Source organism: Podarcis liolepis (genome assembly GCF_965112155.1).
Source record: "Podarcis liolepis genome assembly, chromosome: Z".
Lineage (NCBI taxonomy): Eukaryota > Metazoa > Chordata > Lepidosauria > Squamata > Lacertidae > Podarcis > Podarcis liolepis.
In genome coordinates this window covers 32,155,325-32,182,639 of record NC_139570.1, presented here as the reverse complement: position 1 = coordinate 32,182,639, position 27,315 = coordinate 32,155,325, and the positions used below count along the sequence as shown (strand labels likewise).

Here is a 27,315-nt window from a genome sequence, read left to right as displayed (position 1 = left end):
CCAAGCCAGCAGGATTTTATAGCCAGAGCCCAGCTAGGTTCTATGTCCATTGATCAGCTAAATTTTGTGGGGGGCTGACAGGGTGCTTGGCTGGCAGCATCTCATGTGCCCAAAGTATGTTAGCTCGGGGGTAGGGGGACCTCACTTTGCAGGTGTTTGAAAAAGCTGGGAGTATCCAAAATGTCAGTGTGCTGATTTGACCACCAGGCTAAAACTTTCCCTGTCTGTATAGATAGTTTTGGTGCTGAGGAGCAGGTGACTCTCCAGGGTCATCTTGTCCAAAGGAGGACCTCCTTTCTCTGGGAGAAACTGAAATCCATCTTTCAAAGCTCACTCAAAACTTAAAACCCTGAGAGAGTGAAGCTAGTCTGGTTCACTCAGACACAGTGATTCCTTGATGTGAGTTGTATGCCAGGGAAACAACAGCCCACCTGGAGCACCTAGTCCAGCCCCCCAACAGGTAGCTCAGCAGGAAGGAACCTGTGGGCAAGACCTGCTGCCAGCAGCAGCAGCTCTCCCCACTAGCAGTTCCCAGACACTGGCATTCAGAGGCCTACATATTACACACTTCTTTAAAACATTGATCAGCTAGCCATCTTAAAGTTTATTTTGTGCAGTGTTACTTATTTGTTTATTTCGTAACTTTTATATACTGCTTGATTGTCAGAAAAATCCTCAAAGCGGTTTACATAAAGTTTTGCTAGTGTTTTGTGTTCCGTTGCGTGCCATGCACCACCCTATCAATCCCTTAGGAAATGGCTTTATAAATATTTTTACTTATAAATGAACAATAAATTCTGCCTTCGAGAGTGGAGGTAGAACATAACCAGTGTGGCCTGGCTGTAACCATTAGGTCTACTTTCCCAACCCTCTTGTCAGGATCTATTCACATTTCCCGCTGCTGCCTCTGCAGAGCAGGGGTCATTTGCAGTGGCTGCTTCTACTTGGCTTCTTGGCCCAAGAGAAAGTGGGGTTCCTGCAGCGTCAGCCATTCGGGATACCCCGGGGTTTTCCCTTACAATCCTGAACCTCCCTCCTTCTCCCCAAGGGCCTCAAGAGAAGCCGGAGCCAGTGCCCCTGGAGAGCCGCTCTTGTGTCCTCATCAGGCGGGACTTGGTTGCCCTCCCTGCCAGCCTTATCAGCCAGATTGGGTATCGCTGCCACCCAAAACTCTACTCAGAAGGAGATCCTGGAGAAAAACTTGAACTCGTGGCAGGTAAGGACCACAGGGGCAGGTTTTCCTTTATGCTTATGGACTTGTTGCAGTAACATGGCTTAAAAATTGTAGAACTCTTGCAATTCTTTGTTTCATTAACAAGGGATCTTTTAATTTCTGCATGATTTGGTGGGTTTTTTTTAATTTAAAAAAAAATAGAAAAGATAAATTGCAGTGAACCAAAATGTAGAAAATTTTGCTTATAAAATTAATCTGACCTAAATTTATTTTGTTTATAAAATTACTTTGTAATTTATAGTAATATTGTAAATGTGATACCTATTTAAGTAGAGTCCCCCCTTCACCTTTCTTGTCTCTCACTCTCTTCATTTTGCTCCTCCTTACTTCTGAGAACAAATATAACTTCCTTGGATTCTTATTTCATTTACTTTGCATTGTATCTTTGAAAGCTGTGATGTGGTTTTACATTTTTCTAAGCTTTGTTTATGAAATGGACTAGCCACCTTGGTGTCCACCTTCCCTGAGCAACTTCTCAGTATTTAGGTTTTTGTGAAGGGAGTTTTTGATAAGAGACCCCAAAGAGCTAATCCAGAGCATTTCCCCCTTGTCAGGCCTTCAGTGGGGGGAGAAGAAAGGTTGCCTCCCTGAGAGAGCAGGGAGTAGAGGTGGGCAGGGCCAGGGCGCCCTCACCTGGCAGGAAGAGAATGTGCCTTTACTGCTGGCCATTCCAGTAAAGAGTGAAAAGGCTGGAACTTTTGCTGGGGGTAGTGATCCTGAGGGATCTCAGGACCCTCCCTTGGGTTGCCACACTCAGGTCACAGACAACCCCTTTTCCTGCTGCCCAGGTCACTTCTCTGGGATATGTCAAAAGTCTTTGCTGCTTCAAGATGATCTGAGTCAATATTAACTGCTTGCATGTTTGTGTCCTGTTGTACAACTTACAGAACAGAGCTGGGGATGTGACTTCTGGACCTCTTACTTGCTCTCTCCTGCATTGCTGGAAATTGGACATGATGACCCTTGGGGTCCCTTTCAACTCTACAATTTTATTATTCTCTCTCTCTCCACCCAGGCTCCGGTGTTTACATCACTCGGGGGCAGCTGATGAACTGCCACCTGTGTGCAGGTGTGAAGCACAAAGTTCTCCTGCGGCGCCTGCTGGCCACGTTCTTTGACAGGTAGGACACAAAGGAAGAGCCCGTCCTCCTAGGTCCTCTTGATCCAGCCAGCTTCTGAGCTGCTGCCAGGGAACCAAGTTTGGAGGGAGCAGGAGCTTTAAGTGATGGAAGGGAGGGAAATTACCCATTGCATTTTGCTTAATGGGAATTAAAAGTGTTTTTAATTTGTCTGCCAATGGAGGCCACATGTTTCCTAGTAGAAAACATAAATATGAGGACGTGGGATTGTGTCCAGTGCTAGTCCTGTTCAAAGTAGACCCACTGAAGTTAGCAGACATGACTAGCTTAAGTTTGTTCATTTCAGCAGGCCTACTCTGGTTAGAGCCCTTCATGTCTGTTTTTACCAATTAGCAGAAATGGCTAAACCCTGCCCTGGGAACACTACACTGCAACACAAAGGGAAACCAGATTAAGATTAACAACCATGCTGGGTGGAATTTGTGTGTGTGTGTGGATCCTGTGCATTTGCACATATAAGAGTCTGAGGTGGCTGTACTCAGCGCTGGCATGAAACCTTCAGGGGGTTGGCTAGAGGAGAAAAACAGCCCTCAGGCAGAGAAAGGTTTAGCCACCGCTGGGAGCAGAGAGATCTGGGACTGGGGAGATCTGGGACCATCAGCATATGGATCCGCAGGTCGAGGGCAGACAGACCACTTTCATTTTGCTGCTCTTTGAAGGAGGTGCAGTGTACACAAATGCTCGTAGGTGTAATAAGACATCACAGAGCCTAAATTGGACACTGCATGTCAATACATTTGGAAATACACATGGTAACAGATTTTGTCCCTTATCCTAGAATCGCAGAATGAGATGAAGACAATTCTTCAAATAAGTGGTGTGAGCATAAATATGTATGTTTAATAATTCCTTTAAATGGGCTGACGAGTCTACTGGCAAGTGAAAATTCTCTTGCCTCTTCTTAGCAACTAGTATTTGCACCATCTACAAAGAAATGGCTTCCAGAAGTTCTTGAAACTGCATGTCTCTGTAGGTCTGTAGATTTGGTTAGTCAAAGAAACGGACATGTAGGTTGACGTCTCCGTTGTGCCCCCCCCCAAAAAAGCTGAAACTTTGGGAGGTTTATCCAGTGTAAGTAATTTGGAATTGTGTTCAGTATTTATAATACTATGAAATACCTTTTTAAAAAAATTGTTCTTTGGCCATGGTGAAGATTCCTTAATTTCTGCTGATTTGCAGAGTGAGCCTCAACAAGCCACAACTGATTGGTTTGTATTATCTCCTGTATGAGGTTTTTTCTTGGGGGGGTGTACCTCTTTGGGCTTCTGCTTCTCCCTCCCTTCTCCCCCCCCCCATTCCTCCATGGAAGCTCCTTCAAGGTCTGCTGCCTGAAATGGGCTCTTTCCCATGTTTTGGATCCCAGCTGTGAGTTTTCTTTGAATGTGCTCTTGAGATTCTCCTTCCCACTCCTTCCCGGGACAGGAACACACTGGCCAACAGCTGCGGAACTGGGATCCGGTCTTCCACAAGTGATCCCAGCAGGAAGCCACTGGACAGCCGGGTCCTTAATGCTGTGAAACGTAAGTGTGGAGAGGAAGAGGAGAAGGAGCCTCTGAGGGTAGATGGAGAGCTATTCGGTTTATTTTACATCTTCCTTTAGTTGTGACTCCTGCCTTGCAGGAGGTTGGACTAGAAGACCTATGGGTCCTCTACAATACTGTAATCTACAATTATAATTAAGAGATTCTTGCTCTACCGACTGAGCTACTCTATTATTCTAAGGGGTCTGGATTCAAATGCTCCTTCTAAAAAGACACCAAAGCTTTAAAATCCTGTATTTTGGCGTCAGAACCCTGTTTACTGCCTTTTTGAAAAACTGTTTTTTATTAAAGATTTTATTGGGTTACAAAGGTACATACATTATCTCTGTTTTCAGATCATAAAGTCCTTTCTACAGGGCAGTTCTATTCAATATGAGACAGTAATGTTGTAGACAGTATAAGGTTGGGGGAGAAGGGGGGGGGGGAATGTTTACTGCCGTTTGTGTGTGCTGACAAAGTTTGTTTTTAAGTCAGGGCATGAGAGGGAAGATCTTTGAGTCATGGGAAGATCTTTGAGAGGGAAGATCTTTGAGTCTGTGGCCACAGCAGATTTTCTCTCTACTAAGCTATTTTGTGGCAGCCCCAATTGGTTGAGCTTCTCCTGTTTCATGAAATGCTCATTGTCTCATGACAGCAATGTGGAAAGAAGCCCCAAACAGGGGACCCTCCTTAGAATGTTGTCCCTGGTTGAAAGGGCAGGCAGAGAGGGGTGTCAGGGAATTTGGACACTGGCGGAGCCAGGCCAAGCCATGTTGGCTGAAAAAAGACTGCTGAGAGGTCATGAGCCAGAAGGGGCCAATTGGAAAGTCACTTGGGAGGGCGGTGCTGGGAGGCAGAAATTTGCACTTCAAATGTATCCTCAAGGCAACTTGCAAGAATTAAATAGTTCCACTAGCAAATTAAAATGCAGCAGCATAAATCTGATAAGGACAAATGAGACCAGATGCATGCTGAGCCAAAGCAGAGGGTATGCTCTAAAGAGTGTGTGCAGTTTTGCTTCGGAAGGTGAGGAGCCTGCCTGGGTTTCTTTGAAAAGAAGGGGAAATTCTGCCAAATGAAACTTCTACCACTACAGGATTATGTCCTTCTGTGCAGCTCTTGAAGGACTTGGAGGCTCTCTCAAGGTCTGGACTTGGGAAATCAAGGCCTGAAAAGCAGGGTAGGGTTAGGGTTCGTGACTCTGGCAGCTGCATGACTGGGAGAATTGGCTCTGAAAGGGGGATGAGGAGAGGGAGGCCTTGAGTTGAGCAATGCCAGAGAGGCTCTCAATAAGTACAAATTGTTTGTCATCTGCAGAGGCTGGGTCTGGTCTTCTCTGTGCTTGCTTGCTAGTTTCCTACCAGCCGGGTGAGGTGTGATTCAAGCTGTTGAATGCAAATCTGGAAGCATTCAAACTTTCTTTCTTAAAATAGTGAATAATTCACAGTCTACTATAGGACCTTCCAGCACTGTCTCCTTATCTGTGCTGGATGTTACAAATCTTGTAAAGGCACCTTTATGCAATCTGTAATTTTATGGCCATTGTTCCTGATGCTGGGGGAAAAAATGTTAAAACTCTGCCTCTGTTGTAGCTAAAACACCCCCTTGTCTTTGCAGTGTATTGCCAGAATTTTGCCCCAAGTTTCAAGGAGAGTGAGATGAACGTCATCGCAGCCGACATGTGCACTAATGCCCGCCGGGTGCGGAAGCGGTGGCTGCCGAAGATCAAATCCATGTTGCCGGAGGGTATGGAGATGTATCGCTCCGTCATGGGCTCCACTACCAGCAGTATCTCCCTGGACCCTGAATTCCAGCCTTCCGCTGCTCAGATGTTCGAACAGCGGATCTACGCGGAGCGGAGGGGGGATTCTGGAACCATTGTGGCACTGAGAACTAACACGGTCACTGTGGATCAGAGCAACAGATCCAGCCAGCTGTTTGAGCCGAATGAGCAGGGGGAAGGGGCCAGTTCTGTCATCCAGGAGTCTGCTGGCCCAGAAGCAATGGCTTTGGAGAGCCACAGCACCACACCGCCTTTCGAACAGGGCCCATCTGGGTCCACTAGCCGGCCGGAGACTCCGGCAAGACGACCAGAAGGCCCCTACGGAGGAGGAGGAGGAGGAGGGACTTTGTGAAAGAGCCAGGATCATGCTGGGCTTGACCAACGAGGGATCTCTAATACTAAAGCTGCTTGCATGCATTATTAATACAGAAAAAAGAGAAATGTGATCAAACCATTTACCTACTGAACTGCTACTGTTGCCTGAGAAAAATGTGATTTTTATTCTGCTTGTGTTTAAGATGGATGAAGGAAATATCACATTCGTTATACTGTAAGCAACTCTAGGCCTAAGGCAACCTACTTACGGAAAACGGAAATGAAACAAACCCCAGGCTCCTTTAAAATCAAAAATCCTGAGGTTTGTCTAGAAGGCAGTAGGATTTTGTTTCAAAAGAGCTAAGCGATATTCCTCTCCCCCATTCATCCTCCTCCTCCTCCACCACCATCCTCAGCCCTCCTCTTCCTCTTCCTCTTCCTCCTCCTTGTGATGGGGCATGTACAGAGAGGGGAGGGGGCAAGGAGCTGATGGAGGATGAGGAGGAGGCCTTGCTGGGGTTGGCTGCTGTAGGGTGAGGTTTTGGTTTGGTTGCTGCACAATTCCATTGCTTGGACCTTTTGTTTGACTTATGGACAGGGAGGATTTTTTTCAGGCACAATCCACTAGGAATATATCCTGTGCAGGTACTGTTGGGACGAAGGGACATTTTTGCCTGGAAACTCCACCGGTGGCCAGTGCTCAGGATATTTGCTGGATGGAAAGCCTTAATTGCCCTTTTTTTTCCCTTGATGGTGGCCCCTGCCTGGTAGTGGCACCAGGGCACCACACTTTCCTTTGTGTCCCCCTCAGGCAATAGCTTCCCCCAGAGTTTCGTTTCTTTTCTTTTCTTTTCTTTTTTGGAAGGTGAGCGCAGGGCTCTTTCTGGCACAGCTTCTGAAATGATTTGAATCAGGTTAGGCACATGACACCATTTGTGGGTGTCATGGATTTCGTCCTGAGGAGTATTGTGGGTGTGTGGCTGCACAAAACATTCCAGAATGACTCCCATGATACTATTTGGCCTGTTCTTAGATACAGGGGTATCTTTGAGCTTCATTTTGTTTAATGCTGAAATTTTGCTGGCAGAGATGGTGAAAGGCAAAAGCTGCTTGGGCTGGGCAGAGGTGCCCCCCAGGGGGCTAATACTGAGGGCCTCACTCTATCCTGATGCATCTCATGGGACCGGGGAGGGAGGTTATTGTTAGCATTGAGTGGTGTGTTGATGGAGGTGGAATATGGTAAGGCTCTACTGGGCCAGAGTGTGGGCTGCAGTTGCTGTTCTTGGCATTTCTGAAGGCATTTCTGAAGGAGCAGACAGGGAAGAGAAAAGAGATCAGAGGGAGAGGTGAGAAGGGAGTCACTAACTTGAGAGTTTTGTGGCACACTTGGCCAGAATGGATGTCTTTGGTGGCTGTCCAACCCTACCCCAAACCCTATTGTTCCTTTTTAGGATCTGTGTTTTCCTATTTGATCCCACTCTTTTTTTCCTTCTTTTTTTTGAGAAGGCTCATGTAAAATATGAGAACAAGTTTTTCAGTTCTGATGGCTTGAGCTGCTTTGTCTGGTAGGGTGTTTGAAAGGTGTTGGGTGCAGAGCGAACTTTGGCCAAAGGAGAACCAGCATGTGTGCAAGAGGCCGAGCAGGTTGGAGTGGGATCTGGGCTGGGGAAGCAGGCAGGCAGCCTAGCTTGCTTTTTGGGTGGTTGTGTGTCAGGGGGAGAGCAGCCTCATTTTTGCTGCACTCAGCACCTCTCCCTAATATATGTCAGACAGGCGTGGCAGAGGAGAGAGTAGGGGGAAGCCACCATGGCCCGACTGGCTATTTCATAAATGGAAGGGCAAAGAGGCCCCTTCTCTGGTCTCTGGTTGGATGGCCGTTGCTGGGGGTTGCCTAGATTACCCTTGGGGGCCTCTTTCCTCTCCACAGTTCTGTAAGGGAAAGGTGCTTTTGCTCTGGGATCTGCCCCTTTTCCAACTCCAAAATGGGTCCTTGGCAGCCATCCCCTTAGCTGTTCTAGAATGGTTTATCCCAAGATTCAGTCACCTTGATTGAAACACAGGAGTTACTGGAAGGCCCCCACCTGGTATGTGAGAGGAGATGCTTCACCATGAAGGGTGTGCTGCTTAAGAATCTCTCCCCATTCCTAGCCCAAACCCTCCTTGATGTAAGGGTTTGTCTCTGCTTTTCTAGGCAGGATCCCTGTGTGGGTTTCTGGGAAGGGACCACAAAGAGCAGGCTCTTGAGGGGGGAGGGGGATTTTTCAGGTGCAGAAAGCTCAGGACAGTGGGAGCTTCTGAGAGCTCTGCAATGGGTACTTTCTGAGCTCTAGGTGAGGCTCAGTGCTGGAGCCAATGGCATGAGGTGTTGTGGGGGGGTATACTCTCTTCCTGGGGGTTCCTCCATTTGCCATGTGACCATGGAGGCTTTGGAGGGAGTCCTTGCCTTTGGCCAATATTTGAAACTTCATTCTGGGCCCTGAATAAAAAAAACTGTGGTCCCTGATCTGTACCAGTGCCACCCCACAAAGGATTAAAACCAGCTGAGCACTGGTGAAGTGGATAGGTGAGGCCTTGAGGAGGGGGAGAAGCACCAGGAAGCTGAGCCAACGTGTCTCCAGGCTTTTTCTGGCCTGGGATGCCTCTGTAGCTGCAGCTCAATCAGGCCATTGACTCCACACCTTCAAGGGCCTAATTCTGCATTTGCAGGTGCATGAGAACTTTGTTATCAGAGTGAGCAGTCAAGTAATGATCTGCCCTAGATGGTCCAGTGAGTAGGGGCAGCTCTGTGGGCAGTGACCCCCCCTTCTGTATCTTTCCCTGAGTCAGTGGTAAAGTGGGATTGGGTCCATGAAATATGATGGTATCATACTGAAAGGATTACTGCCTTTCTTACCTTGGGTCATTTCCTCTTCCAATTGGATACCCTACCCAAAATAATGGTGGTACAAAGTGCATCCAGGAGCTGTTCCACCCGCCCCTGGCCCCATGATGAAATGACCAGAACATAAAGAAAATACTTGAATGGCTTAGAAAAGAATCTGAAGAGAGTGTCGCATTGCACAGTTAAGATATATTTTTATACCGAGCACAATTTCATGTACATTTTTATTTGGGGTTTCTTTGTTTGTTTTTACTTTCTAGTAAAAGAGAGAGAGAGAGAGAGCTTTAGGTAAACTTGAAAAAAAATGTGAATGGTTTGTTTTTGGGGAGGGGGGCCTTCCTTGTCTTCTTGATGAGAATGAGCATTTGCACTAAACCAGATCCGCATGTGGAGGCTTAAGGGCAGATTTCCAAGACGTATCTGTGGATCGTGATTGTCTCCTCCCTGGTGGGAAGGAAGAATGTCGCAAAATAAAAGAATGTAAAGTGAGAATGAAGCCCAGAATGATCGGGATTTCCTGAGTGCCTTAGCCCTTTTTGGATCACTTGTTTTCCATGCGGAGGGGACAGAGAGGGGGGGAAATGCCAGATCAGAAGGAATGCCCCCCGCCCCGATTTCCCCCTCTTTGTTTACAATAATGCTAGAAATGTCACGAGAGTGTCTGGGAGTTGCTTTCTGACTGTGATGATGCATAATGTGAAATGGAAACGGCATCCCTCTAGATCTTAAAAATAAAATAAAAATGGAAGCAGAAGTATTTATGGTATGTCTGCACCTCTATTCTTAATGCTTGACTGTTAGCAATATTACATGTGTATATTATATATATATATATATTAAAAGTTATATCAAGCACCTTTTTAAAGAGAGAGAAAACCGAATGAATTTAGTGGTTGCCACATCATAGTATAAGAATTGAACCAACATTCCCACCCCTCCTTTTCTGCAATGGAAACATCCCCAGATTGCAGTTGCTTTGTAAATTAGCCTGGCTTCTCCAAGGTTTCTTTACCTAACCCTTGCTCAGAAGTGTGCAATTCCAGGGTTTTTTTTCACTCTAAACCAAAATTTGGAGCCAAAAACAAGACTCGGAATTTTTTTTCCAGAAATCTGATCTCATTGCAAAGGTGAGACCATGTTAAGCCATAAGTCCTGTCCTTTTGTCTGCTCTGAGACTTCCCTGACAGTTATTCTCTTCTTGCTCCAACTGAAATGGCCACTAATTCAACCCTCAAGTTGCCAGAGATGTTTGGCTGTTCCCCACTTTTTCTTACCTGTCCTGGGAATCCAGTTTGGAAATGGGTTTTGCTTAATTTGAAGAAATTCTTCTTTCTCATTTTAATTAAGTGCTGGAAAGCATCCTGGTTAGAAAGTTTAGCTTTTTTGTAGGATGCTGATTTGCCAGGGTGGATAAAAGATTGTGACTGTTTTCTCACCTGGTGTGGCAACCTTTCCTGGTACTTCCCATCACTGAGGAATTGGGACCCTCTTGGTGAGTTCTCTTTCCTGCATCTTCTTCCTTGCAGCATTAAATGCAAAGAGGAAAAGCAAATTGGTGCCATCCCCACCTGACAGGGCAGGAGAAGGGGGGAGTCCTAAAAAGGGCACAGCCGTTTGGGCATGGTGCTCTCCGGGGGAAAGATGCCCGGGGGAGACGGGCTGCTTTACATGTAATCATCTTTGCCTGAGAAGAGGCCCTCTCTGTGATGTTGTCTTCCCTGAGCAGCAGAGTTTTCACAGCTGTCCAAATGATGCAGCCTGTGATATGTGCTGTGCATTTTGACCATATCTCCTGTGGCCATTAAGGGATCCCTAACCAGTCTTAAAGGGCCAGGCCTTTCAGTGTCACTGTTACAGTGCTGCTGTGGCTGCCCATGGAGGGTTGTGGTCAATTCACTGGGTGCCCACCTTGGAGCAAGGCAATCTGTGCCTCTGCCAAAGCTGGCATGAGAGGAGGGAAAGAGGGATCCCATGTGTTGTCCTTGCTGAAGAAATTACAATCTTCTGTTTCTTCCAAACGTCCTTTTTGCACTTTTACGTCTGAGGTGGAGGGGAGGGAGCCCAACCTTGCAATACTATTTTTAAGACTCAAAAATGATAAAGTCATAGCTAAGCAAGAAAATGTATAAATATGTTTAACTTGAACCTTTGGATTGCACTTGATTCAGATTGTGTGCAGATCCTTTTGAACTGCCTGAGAGAAAAGTCTTAAGAGAGCAAAAGGGTTTCTCTTGGAGTCTTTATCAAGAGTACCCAGTAGTACTGTAACTCATGACTGTTAAAAATAAATGAAAAGTTTAAAATCCCAGCGCTAATAGGGGAGATTTTGAAGTGCTTTGGAGTTGTTTCAGCCACGCAAAGTTTTGTTTATTCTCTTTGTTATTTATGTGCCATCCCTCAGCTTGAGACTGTTACAGCCATGGCTAACACTATAGATTCAGAACAGTGTCAGGTGGCTGGGCGGGGGCGGGGGTAACGTGGGGAAGTGGCTTCAAGATGTCTCTTCTTCACAAGCCCCCTTCCAAGAGTTCAAAGTATGGTTGTAGCGCTTTTCATATAATGAAAAATCCATGGAAAAATGTGATCATTAATGATGAAAATGCTTTGTAAAATTCACATTTACAAAATAATAAAGTAAATAAAACCATGTGTCTCTTGTTTCTGCTGCCCTGCTCCCTCATCCATCATTTCTGGAGTACAATGGGGGTAAGAAGGGGCTGAGGTAGGGTGGGGCGTAGAATGATTCTGGTTTCCTATAAATCTGGTCCTGTCCCCTACATTTTACTGCAATACAGCGCCTGTGAGTATAAGCCCTCTGAATTGTGTTATGTGCCATTTATTGACAGATAAATAGGTTGTGTTCATATGTAAGTATTGAGGCACAATTGAATCTTCAAAAAAGGGTTATTCCTCATCACTTCTGGGGGTGGCCATGAAATTCCTGTTTTGGAGCTCTGTTTGCTTTTAAGACGGGTGAAAATGCAAGGCAAGTGGGGGAAGAAATAGTGTTTTGCTCAGATAAAGGGGGACTCATTCTACAGAGGAGTTGTGCGGGTGTAGCTGAGACTGCTGAGCTTTTCAGACACCATCTTGGTCGTGAGTCTTGGGGGACTTGCTCCCTGCCTTTCAGATCTTTTCCACCTTGCCTAGGAGGGCTGGGCCCTGACTGACTGCAGCTTTGAAAGCTGAGGCAGCTGAACAGACCTTTAGGTTGGGGTATTGTTTAGCTGGTTTCAGTTCTGTTATTTCCCCATTTGTAAAAAATGTTTTAAATTGTTATTAATTATTTTACCTTGTATGCTTCTAAATCTGAGCTTTTTATGGGATGTGCCTCAGAAAAGAGGAGCTGGAGACAGCAGGAGAGGTCCCAATCACAGTGGTTCAGGGTAGGGGGAGGTATGGTGTGAGAGGTGGGGCAGGCCAGGTAAGGGGCACATGGCACAGACAGATGGTGGCTGTGCCGTGTGCCAGTCCCATCTCCAACCTGGGGAATTGGCTTGAAATCAAGCTTCTTGAAGAAAAGTTGAGTGCCAGCAAGCCCCACTTTTGACAGGAAGCCACATCTTCCCTTGCCCCACACATGTTAGGAGTAGGACAGGTGGGCACTACTGGCAGGGGAACATGGTCTTGTGGGCCAAGTAAGGGGCCCTGACAGACCTAACTCGAGCAGCTGCTTTTCCTTTCAAAGGCCCTGAGGTTAGTCTCTGTCGTTGCCACTTAAAAATGGTCAAGTAATAAGTCATGGAGTGACAACTCTGCCAGCCAGCCAGTTCTCAACGCTCGGAAAAGCTCAGAGGTGGAGTATGTGTTTTGTTTGCAAAAGGCCCTGCATTTGGTTCCTGGATTCTCCAAATAAGGCCTGGACCAGGCCCCTTTCTGAAGCTTAGAGAGCCCCTGGATATTAGTGCAGGCCATTTGAGAACTTTGGTCTCTGGAGCCCAATGTGTGTTGCTTTACTTATTTCAAAACATGGTATGCTATCCCTGCTGCATGTGGGAATGGTGTGGGTGGGTGTCTCGTATTCTGAATCCTAGAGTTCTGTCCCCGGCATCCAATCCTGATGATATCACTGATACGCAGTCTTATCAATATGATGTATGCCAGCTAGGATTATCACTGAGCAGGGCAAAGATGAGCTGTATGGGGGGGGGCAGTTCGCTCTTACAGCAACTAAGGACCTAAATTGGAGCTTAGGTACCCTGTTGTATCAAAACATAGTAAGAAAGGATGTTTTCATCACAGCTGTTAGTGCATGAGACTATAGCCACGTAAAAGTGCCACCTAAAGGATCCATGGCTGGTTTGAGCTTTTCTCTTCCAGCCCATTTCCGAGGCCAGTGTTCAACATCAAGCATGATAGCTGCAGTAACTGTCAGTTTACTGCCTGTTTACCTAGGCAAATTGACCATTAAAATGCTGCAAAGTTGCATTTTCCTCTAGTTACCTAAAATATATATAAAGCAATTGCTCCCAAACCACAGCCATTTAATTTCTTTCCTATGGATAGGAGGGGCCCCCTAAACCATTGTAATGTAGAATCATAAAACTTCCTACTGTGTTATAGAAGCCATTTCCAAACTGATTTATTCTAAATGAGTTGTTATAATCAGACTTTCCCTTTTCTTGCAGGCATCAGTGTTTTAGGAAAGCCAAAGCCCAGATGATCCCATACTTCACACTGATTACTTATCAATGCCATTTCCCAAATGAGGTCTTTGGCTTGCAGTATTGTCAGTAGGGGATGGATGGTGGTCGGTTGCAGGAATAAGAAATAGGAATGAATTATTTGCTGCTTCATGACACAGTTCCTAGAGTGAAGGAGCCTTTCCAGAAGGAGGCAGCACCAGAGCAAATGCAAAGCTAGAAAAACTGCCTGAGAACAAGTGTGAGGAAGGGGCTGCTGTTTTGGCCTCCCCACCCCAATTGGCAACTTTTGCATTTAAAAAAAAACCCCAACTGTGTGAATATTTGGTTGCATTTTTTTTGTTTTGGGACTGTGGAACTGTCCCCTAATTGGTGCTGAACAACTGCAGCTACAACTGCTGGTTTGGTGGAATCATGGAACTGGCTACCCATCCTGTTTAATGCCAAATGTGTAGACTGGGAAATGTTGGTTATTATTATTATTATTATTATTATTATTATTATTATTATTAATTAACTCACCTACATTTTTCCATGTACCTTTCCCTGCTGTTGAAGTAGAGAGAACTCTCTTAAATAAATAAGTGCCCCTACCTTAGAAACACTGCCTAGTGCAGCTCTTCCTCGTAGCCATGGAGCTTTATCTTATTTCCTTTACTGCTGGATTTGCCTGGGAGAAGTGTGAAATCTAAAATGTGTGGGTCCCTTAAATCATATTCATGAAAATCTGGCATAATACTTTTATCCCTGGCCACCGGCCATACTGGTTGCAGGGTCTGAGAAGAGCTAAGAGTCCATCAACATTTGTAGAGCTGTAATAATAATAATAATAATAATAATAATAATAATAATTTTTAAAAAACTTTATTTATATCCCACCCTCCCCAGCCGAAGCCGGGCTCAGGGTGGCTAACAACAATAAAATAGTACAACATAGATATTCCCTAGCCCCAGGTCACAGGGAAACTCAACCTCTTGGTTTCTTAGCACTGGGGATCACTTCTTCCCACCCTGCCATCTCATCTGTGGCAATTGCAACAGCAGTGTACAGAATGGTGGCGCTCAAGTGTGATGACTTAATGCTTCCCCACATCATTTTCATAGAATCATAGCTGTGGAGTTGGAAGGGACCTCAAGGATCACCTAATGCAGGCACCCAAAAACTCAGCCCTCCAGATGTTTTGGGACTACAGTTCCCATCATCCCTGACCATTGGTCTTGCTAGCTAGGGATGGTGGGAGTTGTAGCCCCAAAACATCTGGATGGCTGAGTTTGGGGGTGCCTGACCTAATGCAACCTCCTGCAATGCAGGAATCACAGCTAAAGCATCCCTGACAAATGGCCATTCAACCTCTGTTTAGAAACCACCAATGAAGGGGAGTCCACCCCCTTCCTAGGAAATACTTTCCATTGTCAAAGAGCTCTTACCATCAGAAAGTTCTTACTTAATGTTTAATCAGAATCAGTTGTGTGCTGTAAGCTCGGGCTGTACATATATTCTGTTAATTGTAAAAACTGTTCTGGAATAGAGGCAGGGCTTCTCCTTCACTTCTTGTCCTCTTCTTCATGGAAGAGTCCATAAACTGGTTTCTAGGGGAGAGAAGGAGAGGTATTTAAAGTTTGCTGACATATTTGGTAAAATGCAGGAAGTCATAAAAAAGAAGTCGTTGTTTGGGAAACAGCTCTTAAGAGGTGGTACTAATGAACCACATCTCCCAAATCTCTTTTTGAAAACAAAAATGGCAAGAAGTGATCAAGGGAAATTTGTGGGCTTAAGGTGGTTCCCAGGAAATTTGTAGGAGAAGCAAAATAATCTGGGTATTGTGGGAAGCCACATATTATCAGCAACTGATTTTATCCCATATTGTTTTTTTTCCCTTTGTGTTAGCTGTCCTTGCAGGCTGAAGGTGTGGGGTAAAATTTATGGGGGAAATTGAAATAAAAACCCAGTTGCACAGTTAACAGCATAACAAAATAATGGTTGACTTCCCAATCCTAAAGAAAATGCCTTGTTTTACTACAGTTAAACATTCAACAGGGCAATGAATTTGCCCAGTGTGGGAATTGTTGATGGACTCAGTTGGGGCCCCCTGAAAAAAAGGGAGGGGAGCTTTATGACAAGGGTGAGGAGCACCTGCGAGCCTCCAAATGTGGCTGCTCTTTGTAGCCCCCATCAGCACTGGCTAGTGTGGCTAGGGGGAAGGGGCGAGGGGATTGGTCAGCCTCCCACAGCCACTGGAGGGCCGGAGATCCCATCCTGCCCTCCACTCTTCTAACTTTCCCTTACCAGGCAGGAAAAAGCAAATCAAAGCTACATTCACACTATGCACTGAAAACGTTAAGAGACCACTTTAAAGAGCCATGGCTCCTCCCCAAACCAAGATTTCTGGGAACTGTAGTTCGGGAGTTAGGATATCTTCCCCCTTCCCAGGGTTGCAAATTGCAGAGTGGTTTAGCAATCAATCCCTTTTCGCAAGGAACTCCGGGAATTGTAGCTGTAGAGCCTCCTAACCATCCTCAGCATCTTAAACAAATTAAAGTTCCTAGTACAGTATTCTTCTCTTTTTCGGGGGAGGGGGAAGCAGAACTACGATTGGTTTAAACTTTAAAGCAATATGAAAACCAGTTTAACGCATGTCATGGATGTACTCCAAAGGCCCAGCAGGCCTCGGACCTTTCCTCTCCGTTGCTAGGTAACCGCTTCCCGGCTCGCACTTCCGCCTTGGAGGCTGCGGCGGATTGGCGCCCTGCGATGATGCCATCGGCCCGCGCGACTTTTTCCTCGCCGCTGCCCCAAAGGAAGAAAGGCAAGAAGACGGAGCGGACGAGAGTCAGCTAAGTCGTGGTGCCGCCGCCGCCCGTCCCTCCCTCTCCTGAGAGTGTGAGGCGGGAGGATCCCGATAATGTTTGGAGGCGGGGCGGTCCCGACGGCGATGGTGTTTCAGCCCCTTGAGGGAGTTCAGGGCGCTGCACGTGGACCCGCTGCCCTCCTCCCCGTAGTGATAATTCCCACAACAGCCCTGCGGAGTAGGCTGGGCGGATTCGTTGGGGCTTGCCCTGTTTCTGCCTGCCTCGCCCCATTCGCCGCCCCTCTCACCCCCACGCAGCCAAACAAACGGGTGAATGGATGACCGGCCCTTTGGGCAGCCTGGAAGAATTGAGGCCGCCTGCCTTTTGCACGGCAAAAAATGCCCCTGCCTGGCGACTGCTGATGACTGAGCTGCTCTGTGGGTCAGCTTCCCAGCGCACCGTCCATGGGGTCACCAGAGCACCAGCCATGCTCCTGCTGTTGCTGAGTTTCCCTCCTTTGCCTTGTTCGCCCCTGAAAGGCAGAGGGTGGCAGGAAGGATCTCTGGTTTGGTTAGTGGTAGAGCGTGGTCTGCAGGTAGCATCTCCTCCAGGTAGGGCTGGAATCTTGCCTGAAGCCCTGGAGAACTGCCAGTCCATGCAGGTGGGCAAGACGGGTCAATGGTCTGACCCTGTATTGGCCACCTTCCTATGTGTGATAGCTGACAGAGAAGCACGAGACATCGTTTAGGTAAAATTTTTAGGTAAATTCAGATGAAAGACCTTTGTAGGAATAGACGGTGCTTTTTTATAGGGGTACTCAAGAGTACACAGTACTGGCACCATTTTTTTCTAGAAGAAAAGCATTGGTTAAAAGTGTGGCACTTACTGTAACAACATGGTAAGTACCAGCTTTACATAAAAGGTATAAGAGATTTTAGACTGATGTCTGTGTTTCATAGTGGCAGGCAGGGCCTATCCTGTGGAAGCAAAGTAGCTTCAGAAATTGTGCTCAGCTGTGATGTCTGGAAGAAAGGATACCCTATGTTTGAAAGTTGTTACGATTTCATAGAAGCTGTGTGCTCTATCCCAACAGCATTCATTTCACAATTTAAAAATAGGGAAATGCTACCAGTGCCGTGCCATTTCATGTACTCTTTGCTGCTGCTGCTGTCTGGGCCCCCTCCTTGGCAGGTGGTGGCTGTATGTTGAACAAGCCACAGCTAGACCCATTTGCAGCAGTTGAGAATTCAAATCAAGTTGTGGCTACATGTGAGACTTAGAGGGACTGACTCCAAAACAGATCTCCCTGTCAACTTCATGAAGCATCCTATTTCATTCCTGAGCTTGCAGCAAATGCATGTTAATGCTAAGCCACTGTGGCTTTAGCAAGCATCTCTGCCCATGTGAATGGTTAATATTGTTAATATTAATATTGTCTGTAGTGTCAGGAAAGCCCCAGGAAGGCCCGGAAGACTTTCTTGGGAGCAGTGGGAGCTGTGCTTACAATTCTCTGAAATGGTGCAAGCATTTTCTAGCACAGCCATCAATAATGGCATGAATATGTATGATGTTGCATTAAAATGATGCCCATGAATAAATTAAGCATAGGCAGATGACTTATGAAGGAAATTGTATCAAACTGTAGCAATTGTTAGGCATATTTCTTCCTTGGAGACTTTAATTTTCTTGGAAGTTCTCAGGTTTCTCTTTGGGAAGAACTTTCCATTACTGGAGGGAGGGGTTCACCACTGAAAAGGTCTTTTCTGCAGGAATCACCCATTGCACCTCATTCAGGTCTCCCTTTGTTTTTAAGGACACCTACATCATAAGACGGGACACAGGTGGCGCTGTGGGTTAAACCACAGAGCCTAGGGCTTGCCGATCAGAGGGTCGGCGGTTCAAATCCCCGCAACGGGGTGAGCTCCCATTGTTCTGTCCCTGCTCCTGCCAACCTAGCAGTTCGAAATTATGAAGTGCAAGTAGATGAATAGGTACCGCTCCGGTGGGAAGGTAAATGGCATTTCCGTGAGCTGCTCTGGTTTGCCAGAAGCGGCTAAGTCATGCTGGCCACATGACCCGGAAGCTGTACGCCGGGTCCCTCGGCCAGTAAAGCGAGATGAGCGCTGCAACCCCAGAGTCGTCGGCGACTGGACCTAATGGTCAGGGGTCCCTTTACCTTTGCATCATAAGACCAGGCCAGCTTCTCAGATTAGAAGCCACAGTCACAGTGTAGCAAGGACACATGCTCAGCCAGAGGAACCCCAGCAGTCCGGCTGATGTAGCTGTGATTCCTGCATTGCAGGGGGTTGGACTAGATGGCTCTTTGAATCACTTGCAACACTATAGTTCTGATTCTGTGACTCCTAACTGCACTGAGAACATTTTAAGCTACTTGCTGCTATGCAAAGGTTAACTGGTTGCTGCAGCATTTAGAAATATAGTGGTGGAGAGGAGACTAACGGAGTAGACTGTTTGCAGGCTGGAAATGAATAACTGATTCATTGGTGGTAGTAAATGAGCCTTGATCTGATTTTAAGTGCACTGACGGTAGAATTTATTTTGCATTTAATTGCTTTCTTAAGCCGCTGAGGATGAGGTGGTTTTTAACCAAAAAATTACATAGGTTCCCACCAAATCATCTCAAATGGGCAGAAGACTCAATTATATTTATTGGGTTAAAAAAAGCAAGCAAGCCCATAGTATATAACTGGAATTGGTAGGTTTTTTTTGTCATTTTTACCATAGGTTATATCGCCTCTTTCTCTTCCCACTTCCCATTTTTCAGCAATGGAAGTATAGTAGCTGTGATTCCCATGCCATATAAACCATCTTGATTCGTTATTAAATTCTTTTTATTAATCTAAAGCACTACAAAGAATTTGAATGGCTAAATCAGGTGCTCAATAGTCATTTCCTCTCTGCTGTAGCACTATAAATATGAGACTCATTTACGAGCCTGAGATGCCAGATGAGAAGGGTTCTGTCGGCCTTCATCTTTATTGCTTTGTGTTACGGCAAAATGGGGAAGAGGGTCCCCCCCCCCAATAAAACATGCCATAATGCACACTCTCTTTCTAGGTTCTTAAGTAAAATGCAAGCCCCCTCAGAAAGCTCCCTACCTCCTCGTGGCATTGGGGAAAACAAGACCTGTCCTTTGTGGGGTTCGGTTGCTGAAAATGGGATCTGGGCAGGAACAGCACAGTCTATTAAGCTGTTTTTGAAATACTTTGAGAGTTAGTCCATCCGTGCAGGGACTCCTGAGATTCTGTTCCATAAAGAGGGAGAAGAGGCAGTGCAAAATAGATTCCCCTCTAATAGCCAGCTCAGGTGGTTGGAGGCCAAGAGGAATAGAGCACCAGGTTGAAGAGGAAAGTATCCACATGCCGAAGTAAGCTGCAAGACATGCAATGGAAAAAAGGAGGCATTGAGGATGGGCCGAAATTCCTGTTTGAAATCCTTACACAATGTGCTAGCAACCTGGGGGGAGGCCATAAGGGCCTGGGGTGCTGTGCAAGAGCTGAACTCTTCTCAGGGGATGAGGATACACTGCACCCTTTTTGTTGCAGGACCCCTTTCTGCTCATAGTGACACTGACTTTCCCAGTCCAGCTCAGAGTAACTGAGCCTATAGCATCTATCTGTTTATTTAAATTTATGCCACTTGATTGCTTTAAACAAAACAAAAAGCAGTTACCAAAAAGATAAAACATTAAAATCCAGGAAAAAAAATACAACAATACTTTAAAACATACAAAAGTTAAAATACAAAAACAGATTAAAATTCACATCAGCTTTCTAAGCATATGGACAGGCTTATCAAAACAGGAATTCTTTTAACAGTCACCAAAGGAATACCGGGAAAGCACCTGCTTGATATTAAGATACAGGGAGTTCCAAAGTACAGGTGCTTCCACACTAAATGAATGAGTTCTTACAAATGCAGACTGGGAATGGAATTCTGTTCAGGGGTGGGAATCACGAGGGTCCTCTAGTCCGACACGCTGCAATGCAAGGATCTTTTGCCCGATGTGGGGCTCAAACCCATCACCCTCAGATGTCTCATGTTCTATGAACTAAGTTATCTCAGCGGAACAGACTCCCTTGGAAGGTGATGGTCTCTAGTTCACTGGGGGATTTTAATCCGAGATTGAGTGGCCACCTGTCAGGGATGCTTTAGCCACGATTCCTGCATTGCAGGGGGTTGGACTAAATCAGTGTTTCCCAACTGGGGCCATACAGCCCCCTGGGAGCCCCCAGGATATTCCAAGGGGGCCACAGGTGAAAATCCCGTAAATGGGGGTGGGGCACAGCACAAGGCTAGGGGGCCACAGAGGGAAATGAGAAGTAAAGGGGGAAATCTTTTTTTTTAAAATCCTGATTGACTGGCTATCTGCTTGGCCAATCACAAGTTGGCAAGAGGGTGGCCAACCAGGTCCTAATGCTCCTTTTTGCCACATGGGTTTCCTTGGAGCAGTCCTGGTTTGTTTCTGGAGGGAGAGGGTGATTGCTGAGCCTCCCATTTTGACCAGTAGAGCCTGCTGTCCAGAACCCCCAGGTCAGGTGAGTGCAGTGGTGGGGCAGCAATTGATAGGGCTGGGCAAGCCAGAGCTGCTTGTTGGTGCTTCCAGTGCTGGATGCAGTGGCAGCCTGGGCCTGACTCTGCAAGGTGCAGGGTGCAATCCACCCCAGCACCTAGTGGATCAGGGCCTTCGGATGTTGCCAAGTGACGCAGGGCCCGTCAGCCTGGCTCTGCAAGGCACCCGGTGAAATCCACCCCAGTGCCTAGCTGAGTGGGGTTATCTGGTGTTTCTGACTTGCATCTAGTAAATAAGTCTACTCAAAAGAAAGCCACACCGAGTTCAGTGGGCCTTACTCCCAGGTAAGGGTGGGGGGGCTATAGTGTTTTATCTAGGCAGCCAGGGCTTCTCTGAATGACAAGAGCTTTTTGCACCAAGTCAGCGAGGACCACTTTCTTTTTAAGATTCTCCCATATATACAAAACTCCCTGTGCACCTTTTGGACTGTATCTGTAGGTTTCCACCTCTATGTCAAATAACTAGGGTCAATTAAGTATTGTTTACTTTTTTAATACATAGAAGATGGATCTCCCTCAGGACGTTCTGGACTCAACTTCCTTGGTGGTTTCTAAGCAGAGGTTGGATGGGCATCTGTCATGGATGCTTTAGCAGAGTTTGCTACATTGTAGGGGGTTGGACTAGAAAGATGATTCTATGTTTTTCTGTTTCAACAATGTTTCATTTTGTTTCTATCATTTTATGTAATTGTATTTTGTATAAACTATAAAAAATATAAATACAACATGTTCTATTTACAAACAAAACATTTAAATAGCTAACTTTCTACCAGTAGGATGGAAGGTGGCATGGGTGTAGCCAGGATTTTTGTTAGGGGGGCAGAACCTCAGATTTGTATTGATTTGTTACTTATGGGGGGCAGTTGCTCTCCCCTGCCCCCTTCAGCTATGCCCATGGGGTGGGCCATAGGAAGGAAACCATGGTCGGAAAAAGGTTGGAGAACACTGGACTAAATAGCCATCAGGATCTCTTCTAGCTCTACAGTTCTGTGATTCTATTCTTCTATGTTCCTTCCAGAGGCAAACCATCTGTTTATACAACTTTTGTACTAGGACAGTAATGCTTTCTTCAGGTATTTTGAGTACATAGGCTTTAAGCATCTAAACCCAACTTTACCCAGTTAGGGCACACAGTTAAGCAAAGTAATGGAGCTGGGTCTGTAAAATACTGGAAATCAAGTGACGCTAGCCACCCCATTAAGGAAACCATCAAAGAATAAACGGCACAGCAATAGGGCTTTATGAATATTTGGAAAAGACAAAAAAAGAATTAATAATCTCAATCCTCAAGATCATTCAAAGCTCAGTGCAAGGGTGGTTAGACGTTTGCCTGATGAATCTGGGAGGAGGAGGAGGAGGAGGAGGAGGAGGAGGAGGAGGAGGAGGAGAAGAAGAAGAAGAAGAAGAAGAAGAAGAAGAAGAAGAAGAAGAAGAAGAAGAAGAAGAAGAATTATTTATTATTTGTACCCAGCCCATCCGGCTGGGTTTCCCCAGCCATTCTGGGCGGCTTCCAACAAAGATTAAAAATACATTAAAATGTCACACATTGAAAACTTTCCTAAACAGGGCTGCCTTCAGATGTTTTCTAAATGTCAGGTAGTTGTTTATCTCTTTGACATCTGATGGGAGGGTGTTCCACAGGGCGGGTGCCACTACTGAGAAGGCCCTCTGCCTGGTTCCCTGTAGATTTGCTTCTCTCAGTGCGAGAACCGCCAGAAGGCCCTTGCTGCTGGACCTCAGTGTCCCGGCAGAACGATGGGGGTGGAGACGCTCCTTCAGGTATAGTGGGCTGAGGCCCTCGGAGCATAAACCAATCTGGCAGGTTGCATGGGGGAATGGCTTGTTCCCAGGAAAAACCCTCACTCCCACAAAAAAACCCTTCTCACCCTAGAAACATGGGGAAAGAAGTGTTGCAATGTTGAGGTCACATAACACTGTTTAGCAGCCACATTGCAGCACAGGTGAAAATAGCAACACCACATGCATGCCCCAGCCAACAATTTCCAGTGAAGGAAAGTGGTGGAACTGGAGCCCCTTTTCAAACCATCCACAGCATAACTTGTTACCCTCTCCTGCTGCCCCCAAACTTCCTGTGGGGAAAGGGGAGGCCATAAGAATCCCAAGATGAGTCCCCTTCAGGAGTCAGGCTCCAGGTGCTGCCTTGAACTGGTGCTTCTCAACCTGGCAACAAAGTTTTCAGTTCAGATCCCCAAAGCAGGGTGCCTGGAATCAAAATAGAAGTGTCTGGCTTTCTCCCATGGCTGCTGATGTCCCTTTGCTTTCATCAGCCTGGGAAATGAGTTTTATTTGGCTGGGGAAGAGGGGCGGTCCTGGTCAGGAGCTGGTAGGCTGAATTAATGTCAGGGGAGTCCAGGTGTATTCATCTGACTTCTTATTTTCTGCCTGCCTTGGAGTTGTGTGTCTCTTTGTTTGTGCCCACCCTGTACCTTGCATTGCAAGGGAAGTCAAGTTTGAATGAAATTCATTGCTTTAATTTGAAGTAAATAGGTAAAATGCAATAAAAGAAGTGTGTGTTGCACTTTCCAGTTAAGTATTGTTGCTATTGGGAATCCATCAATCACAGCAGATGTTCTAAGCGGCTGCTACCCCCAAGACCCTCTCATTGCAAGGAGTTGGACTACATGACCCTTGGGGTCCCTTCCAACTCTGTGATTCTATGCGGTGGAGATGATTCAATCTTTTCTGGCTGGTGCTTCCAGCCCTCCTCTGCCCTCTTGTGGGGCTTTGTCATTTCTAGAGCATCACTAATCCATCACGAAGGATGGCTTTGCCTTTGCCTTTCTGTGCCTTCTAAATCAAATTGTCAAAACCTATTGTGAAAAAACACCTTTGAAATGTTTTCTGTTTCTGGGTGAGAATCGAGACTATTACACGAGTGGGATCCAACCTCCCCACACTCACTTTCTGCGGGTGTTCAAGTCAACCCTCCTTGGAGACACCAGGGAGCAGGTTAGAAACTCACAGCTAGGTCCCAAATGACTGCTTAAACCAAGGTTGTAGTCACCAAAATGGAATGTTTTGTTGTCATTTTTGGACAAGATGGCTCTAAAGTCTTATTTTTCAAATGGTGGGCTGACTTTGATTGATTCTCAGTTAAACATCTGGCTAGTTTTGATGACAATCTTGAGCTAGGTTAAAAGCTCTGAGAACTTAAAGAAGAAAATTCACTTCATTCAGGGACAGTTCCTGTATATATTGACCTATTCCAAGCTCTCTTTTTTTTAACTTCTTTTTATTCATTTTCTATAACCAAACAACAACAAAAAGAAAAAGACAAATAAACAACACACACCAAAGAAAAAAGAAAACATCAACCAACACAAAAAACATAAACAAGCCAGAAGACAAACATTAATTAACAACAAATAACGGTTGACTTCCCTCCATCTCGGTTTTGGGTTATGTAACTATTAGATCCATTCTGCAGTTTTTCATTTTACATCGTCTACACATTGCAAGGATTATATTAAACCTACTGTGATTTTTATGTCTCTAGAGTTTGTTTCCATGTATGTTATGAATTTGGTCCAATCGTCAATAAACTTTGTACCTTTTTCAAATAATTTAATTTGCCAATCTTTAACGGTCGGGATATTTGGGGTTTTCCAATTTTGTGCTAACAGAATCTTGGCAGCTACAGTTGCGTATTAAAACATTGTATGATCTTCTTTCTTAATCTCAACTCCAATCATTCCGAGAAGGAAGGCTTCGGGCTTTTTAACAAAAGTGTATTTAAGTATTTTTTTCAGTTTGTTGTATATGGATTCCCAAAATTTTTTAACTTCTTCACATTTCCACCACATGTGATAGAAACTACCTTATTTGGATTTACACTTCCAACACCTTTTATCACCAGTCTTATACATTTTTTTGCAATTTCACAGGGGTGATGTACCAACGGTACATCATCTTTTCCATATTTTCTCTAAGGGTAGTGCAGGCTGTAAATTTCATTCCTTTAGTCCACAACCTCGTCCATTTGTCAAAATCCAAATTATATCCAATGTCTATTGCCCATTTTACCATAACCTCCTTGACCTCTTCGTCCTTGGTGTCCCAATCTAATAGTTGATTATACATTTTAGATAGCAGTTTTGCTTTCTATTATCTCTACCTGGAACTTAGATTTTTTTCTCATTCATTCCAATCTTTTTATCTTCCTTCCATAAGGCGTTAATTTGATGATACTGCAACCAGCCTGTTAATTTGCTTTTTAACTCTTCGTATGGTCTAATTTTCCATCCTCTTTCTGAATTTACCAGGAGATCTTCATAAGTCAGTCTCTCACCTTCCATGTTTATTTTTTTAATAGTTAAGATATCAATAGGCGATAGCCACCAGGGGGTATTTTTTTCCAGTAGTTTCCTATTCTTTTCCCATGCTTCTAACAGTGTTCCTCTGATAATGTGGTTTGAGAAGCCTTTATGCACCTTCTCCTTATTCTGCCAGAGATAAGCATGCCAACCAAATCTTAAATTGAAGCCTTCTAAGTCTAGTAGATCTGTATTTCTAAGGTACCGTATTTTTCGCCCCATAAGACGCACCGGCCCATAAGACGCACCTAGATTTTAGGGGGGGAAATAAAGGAAAAAAATTTTATTTCCCCCCCAGGTGCGCTGCGCTACACCAGGAGCTTGGGGCGTGTGGAGCTCAGCGCGCCCCAAGCTTCTGCATGCCGGCAAGCAGTCCGCTGCCGCCCCAAGCCTTGCGCACCCGGCGGGACCTCCTGCCGGGTGCGGGAGGCTTGGGGCAGCAGCGGACTGCTTGCCGGCATGCAGAAGCTTGGGGCGCGCTGACCTCAGCACGCCCCAAGCTTCTAGGTGCGCGCAAGCAGTCCGCTGCCGCCCCAAGCCTTGCGCACCCGGCGGGACCTCCTGCCGGGTGCGGGAGGCTTGGGGCGGCAGCGGACTGCTTGCCGGCATGCAGAAGCTTGGGGCGCGCTGACCTCAGCACGCCCCAAGCTTCTAGGTGCGCGCAAGCAGTCCGCTGCCGCCCCAAGCCTTGCGCACCCGGCGGGACCTCCTGCCGGGTGCGGGAGGCTTGGGGCGGCAGCGGACTGCTTGCCGGCATGCAGAAGCTTGGGGCGAGCTGACCTCAGCACGCCCCAAGCTTCTAGGTGCGCGCAAGCAGTCCGCTGCCGCCCCAAGCCTTGCGCACCTGGCGGGACCTCCTGCCGGGTGCGGGAGGCTTGGGGCGGCAGCGGACTGCTTGCCGGCATGCAGAAGCTTGGGGCGCGCTGACCTCAGCACGCCCCAAGCTTCTAGGTGCGCGCAAGCAGTCCGCTGCCGCCCCAAGCCTTGCGCACCCGGCGGGACCTCCTGCCGGGTGCGGGAGGCTTGGGGCGGCAGCGGACTGCTTGCCGGCATGCAGAAGCTTGGGGCGCGCTGACCTCAGCACGCCCCAAGCTTCTAGGTGCGCGCAAGCAGTCCGCTGCCGCCCCAAGCCTTGCGCACCCGGCGAGACCTCCTGCTGGGTGCGGGAGGCTTGGGGCGGCAGCAGACTGCTTGCCGGCATGCAGAAGCTTGGGGCGCGCTGACCTCAGCACGCCCCAAGCTTCTAGGTGCGCGCAAGCAGTCCGCTGCCGCCCCAAGCCTTGCGCTCCCAGCGGGACCTCCTGCCGGGTGCGCGAGGCTTGCAGACACTGGCACGAAGCAGGGGGAGCCCTCCAGAGGGCTCCCCGTGCTTCGGGCGACAGGCTGCCGCCCCAGGCCTCGCGCATCCGGTGGGACCTCCTGCCGGGCGCGCGAGGCTTGCAGGCATTCGCCCTATAAGACGCACCCCGATTTCCCCTTCATTTTTGGAGGGGAAAAAGTGCGTCTTATGGGGCGAAAAATACGGTAATCCATTCTCTAAGCCAGCAAAGGCACGAGGCTTCATAGTACAATCTCAAATTTGGGACCGAGAATCCCCCTCTGTCTTTTCTATCCGTTAACAATTTAAATCTAATTCTCGGTCTTTTGCCTTGCCATATGAATTTAGAGAGAATTTTCTGCCAGTTTTTGAATATTGCAGTACCTCTAATCACCGGGACATTTTGGAATAAGAATAATAGTTTCGGCAGTATGCACATCTTGATTGCTGCCATTCTACCTGACCAGGAGAGTTTTACAGTGGTGCCCCGCAAGACGAATGCCTCGCAAGACAAAAAACTCGCTAGACGAAAGGGTTTTCCGTTTTTGCGTTGCTTCACTAGACGAATTTCCCTATGGGCTTGCTTCGCAAGACGAAAACGTCTTGCACTTTTTTTAAAAGCCGCTTGAAGAGGCGCAGTTGTGACGGACCGTGCTTTGCAAGACGAAAAACATTGCAAGACGAAAAGACTCGCGGAATGAATTCTTTTCGTCTTGTGAGGCACCACTGTATCCTATTCCAAATATCTAATTCCTTTTGGATTTC

The 27,315-nt window shown here is 46.5% G+C and overlaps 1 protein-coding gene across 5 annotated transcripts in view; it reads left to right on the top strand.

Annotated features, from left to right (window-relative positions):
- The window catches only part of NACC2 (NACC family member 2), a 62,535-nt gene extending 51,016 nt beyond the window's left edge, over nucleotides 1-11,519 (top strand). For all 5 annotated transcript variants that reach the window (XM_083485179.1, XM_083485182.1, XM_083485181.1 and 2 more), the window contains exons 3-6: nucleotides 1,049-1,216; nucleotides 2,250-2,355; nucleotides 3,796-3,893; nucleotides 5,511-11,519. In XM_083485179.1, coding sequence (XP_083341305.1) covers nucleotides 1,049-1,216; nucleotides 2,250-2,355; nucleotides 3,796-3,893; nucleotides 5,511-6,028 — 890 coding nt within the window. In that variant the 3' untranslated portion in view covers nucleotides 6,029-11,519. The remainder of the gene's footprint in view (nucleotides 1-1,048; nucleotides 1,217-2,249; nucleotides 2,356-3,795; nucleotides 3,894-5,510) is intronic.
- The last annotated feature ends 15,796 nt before the right edge of the window (nucleotides 11,520-27,315 follow it).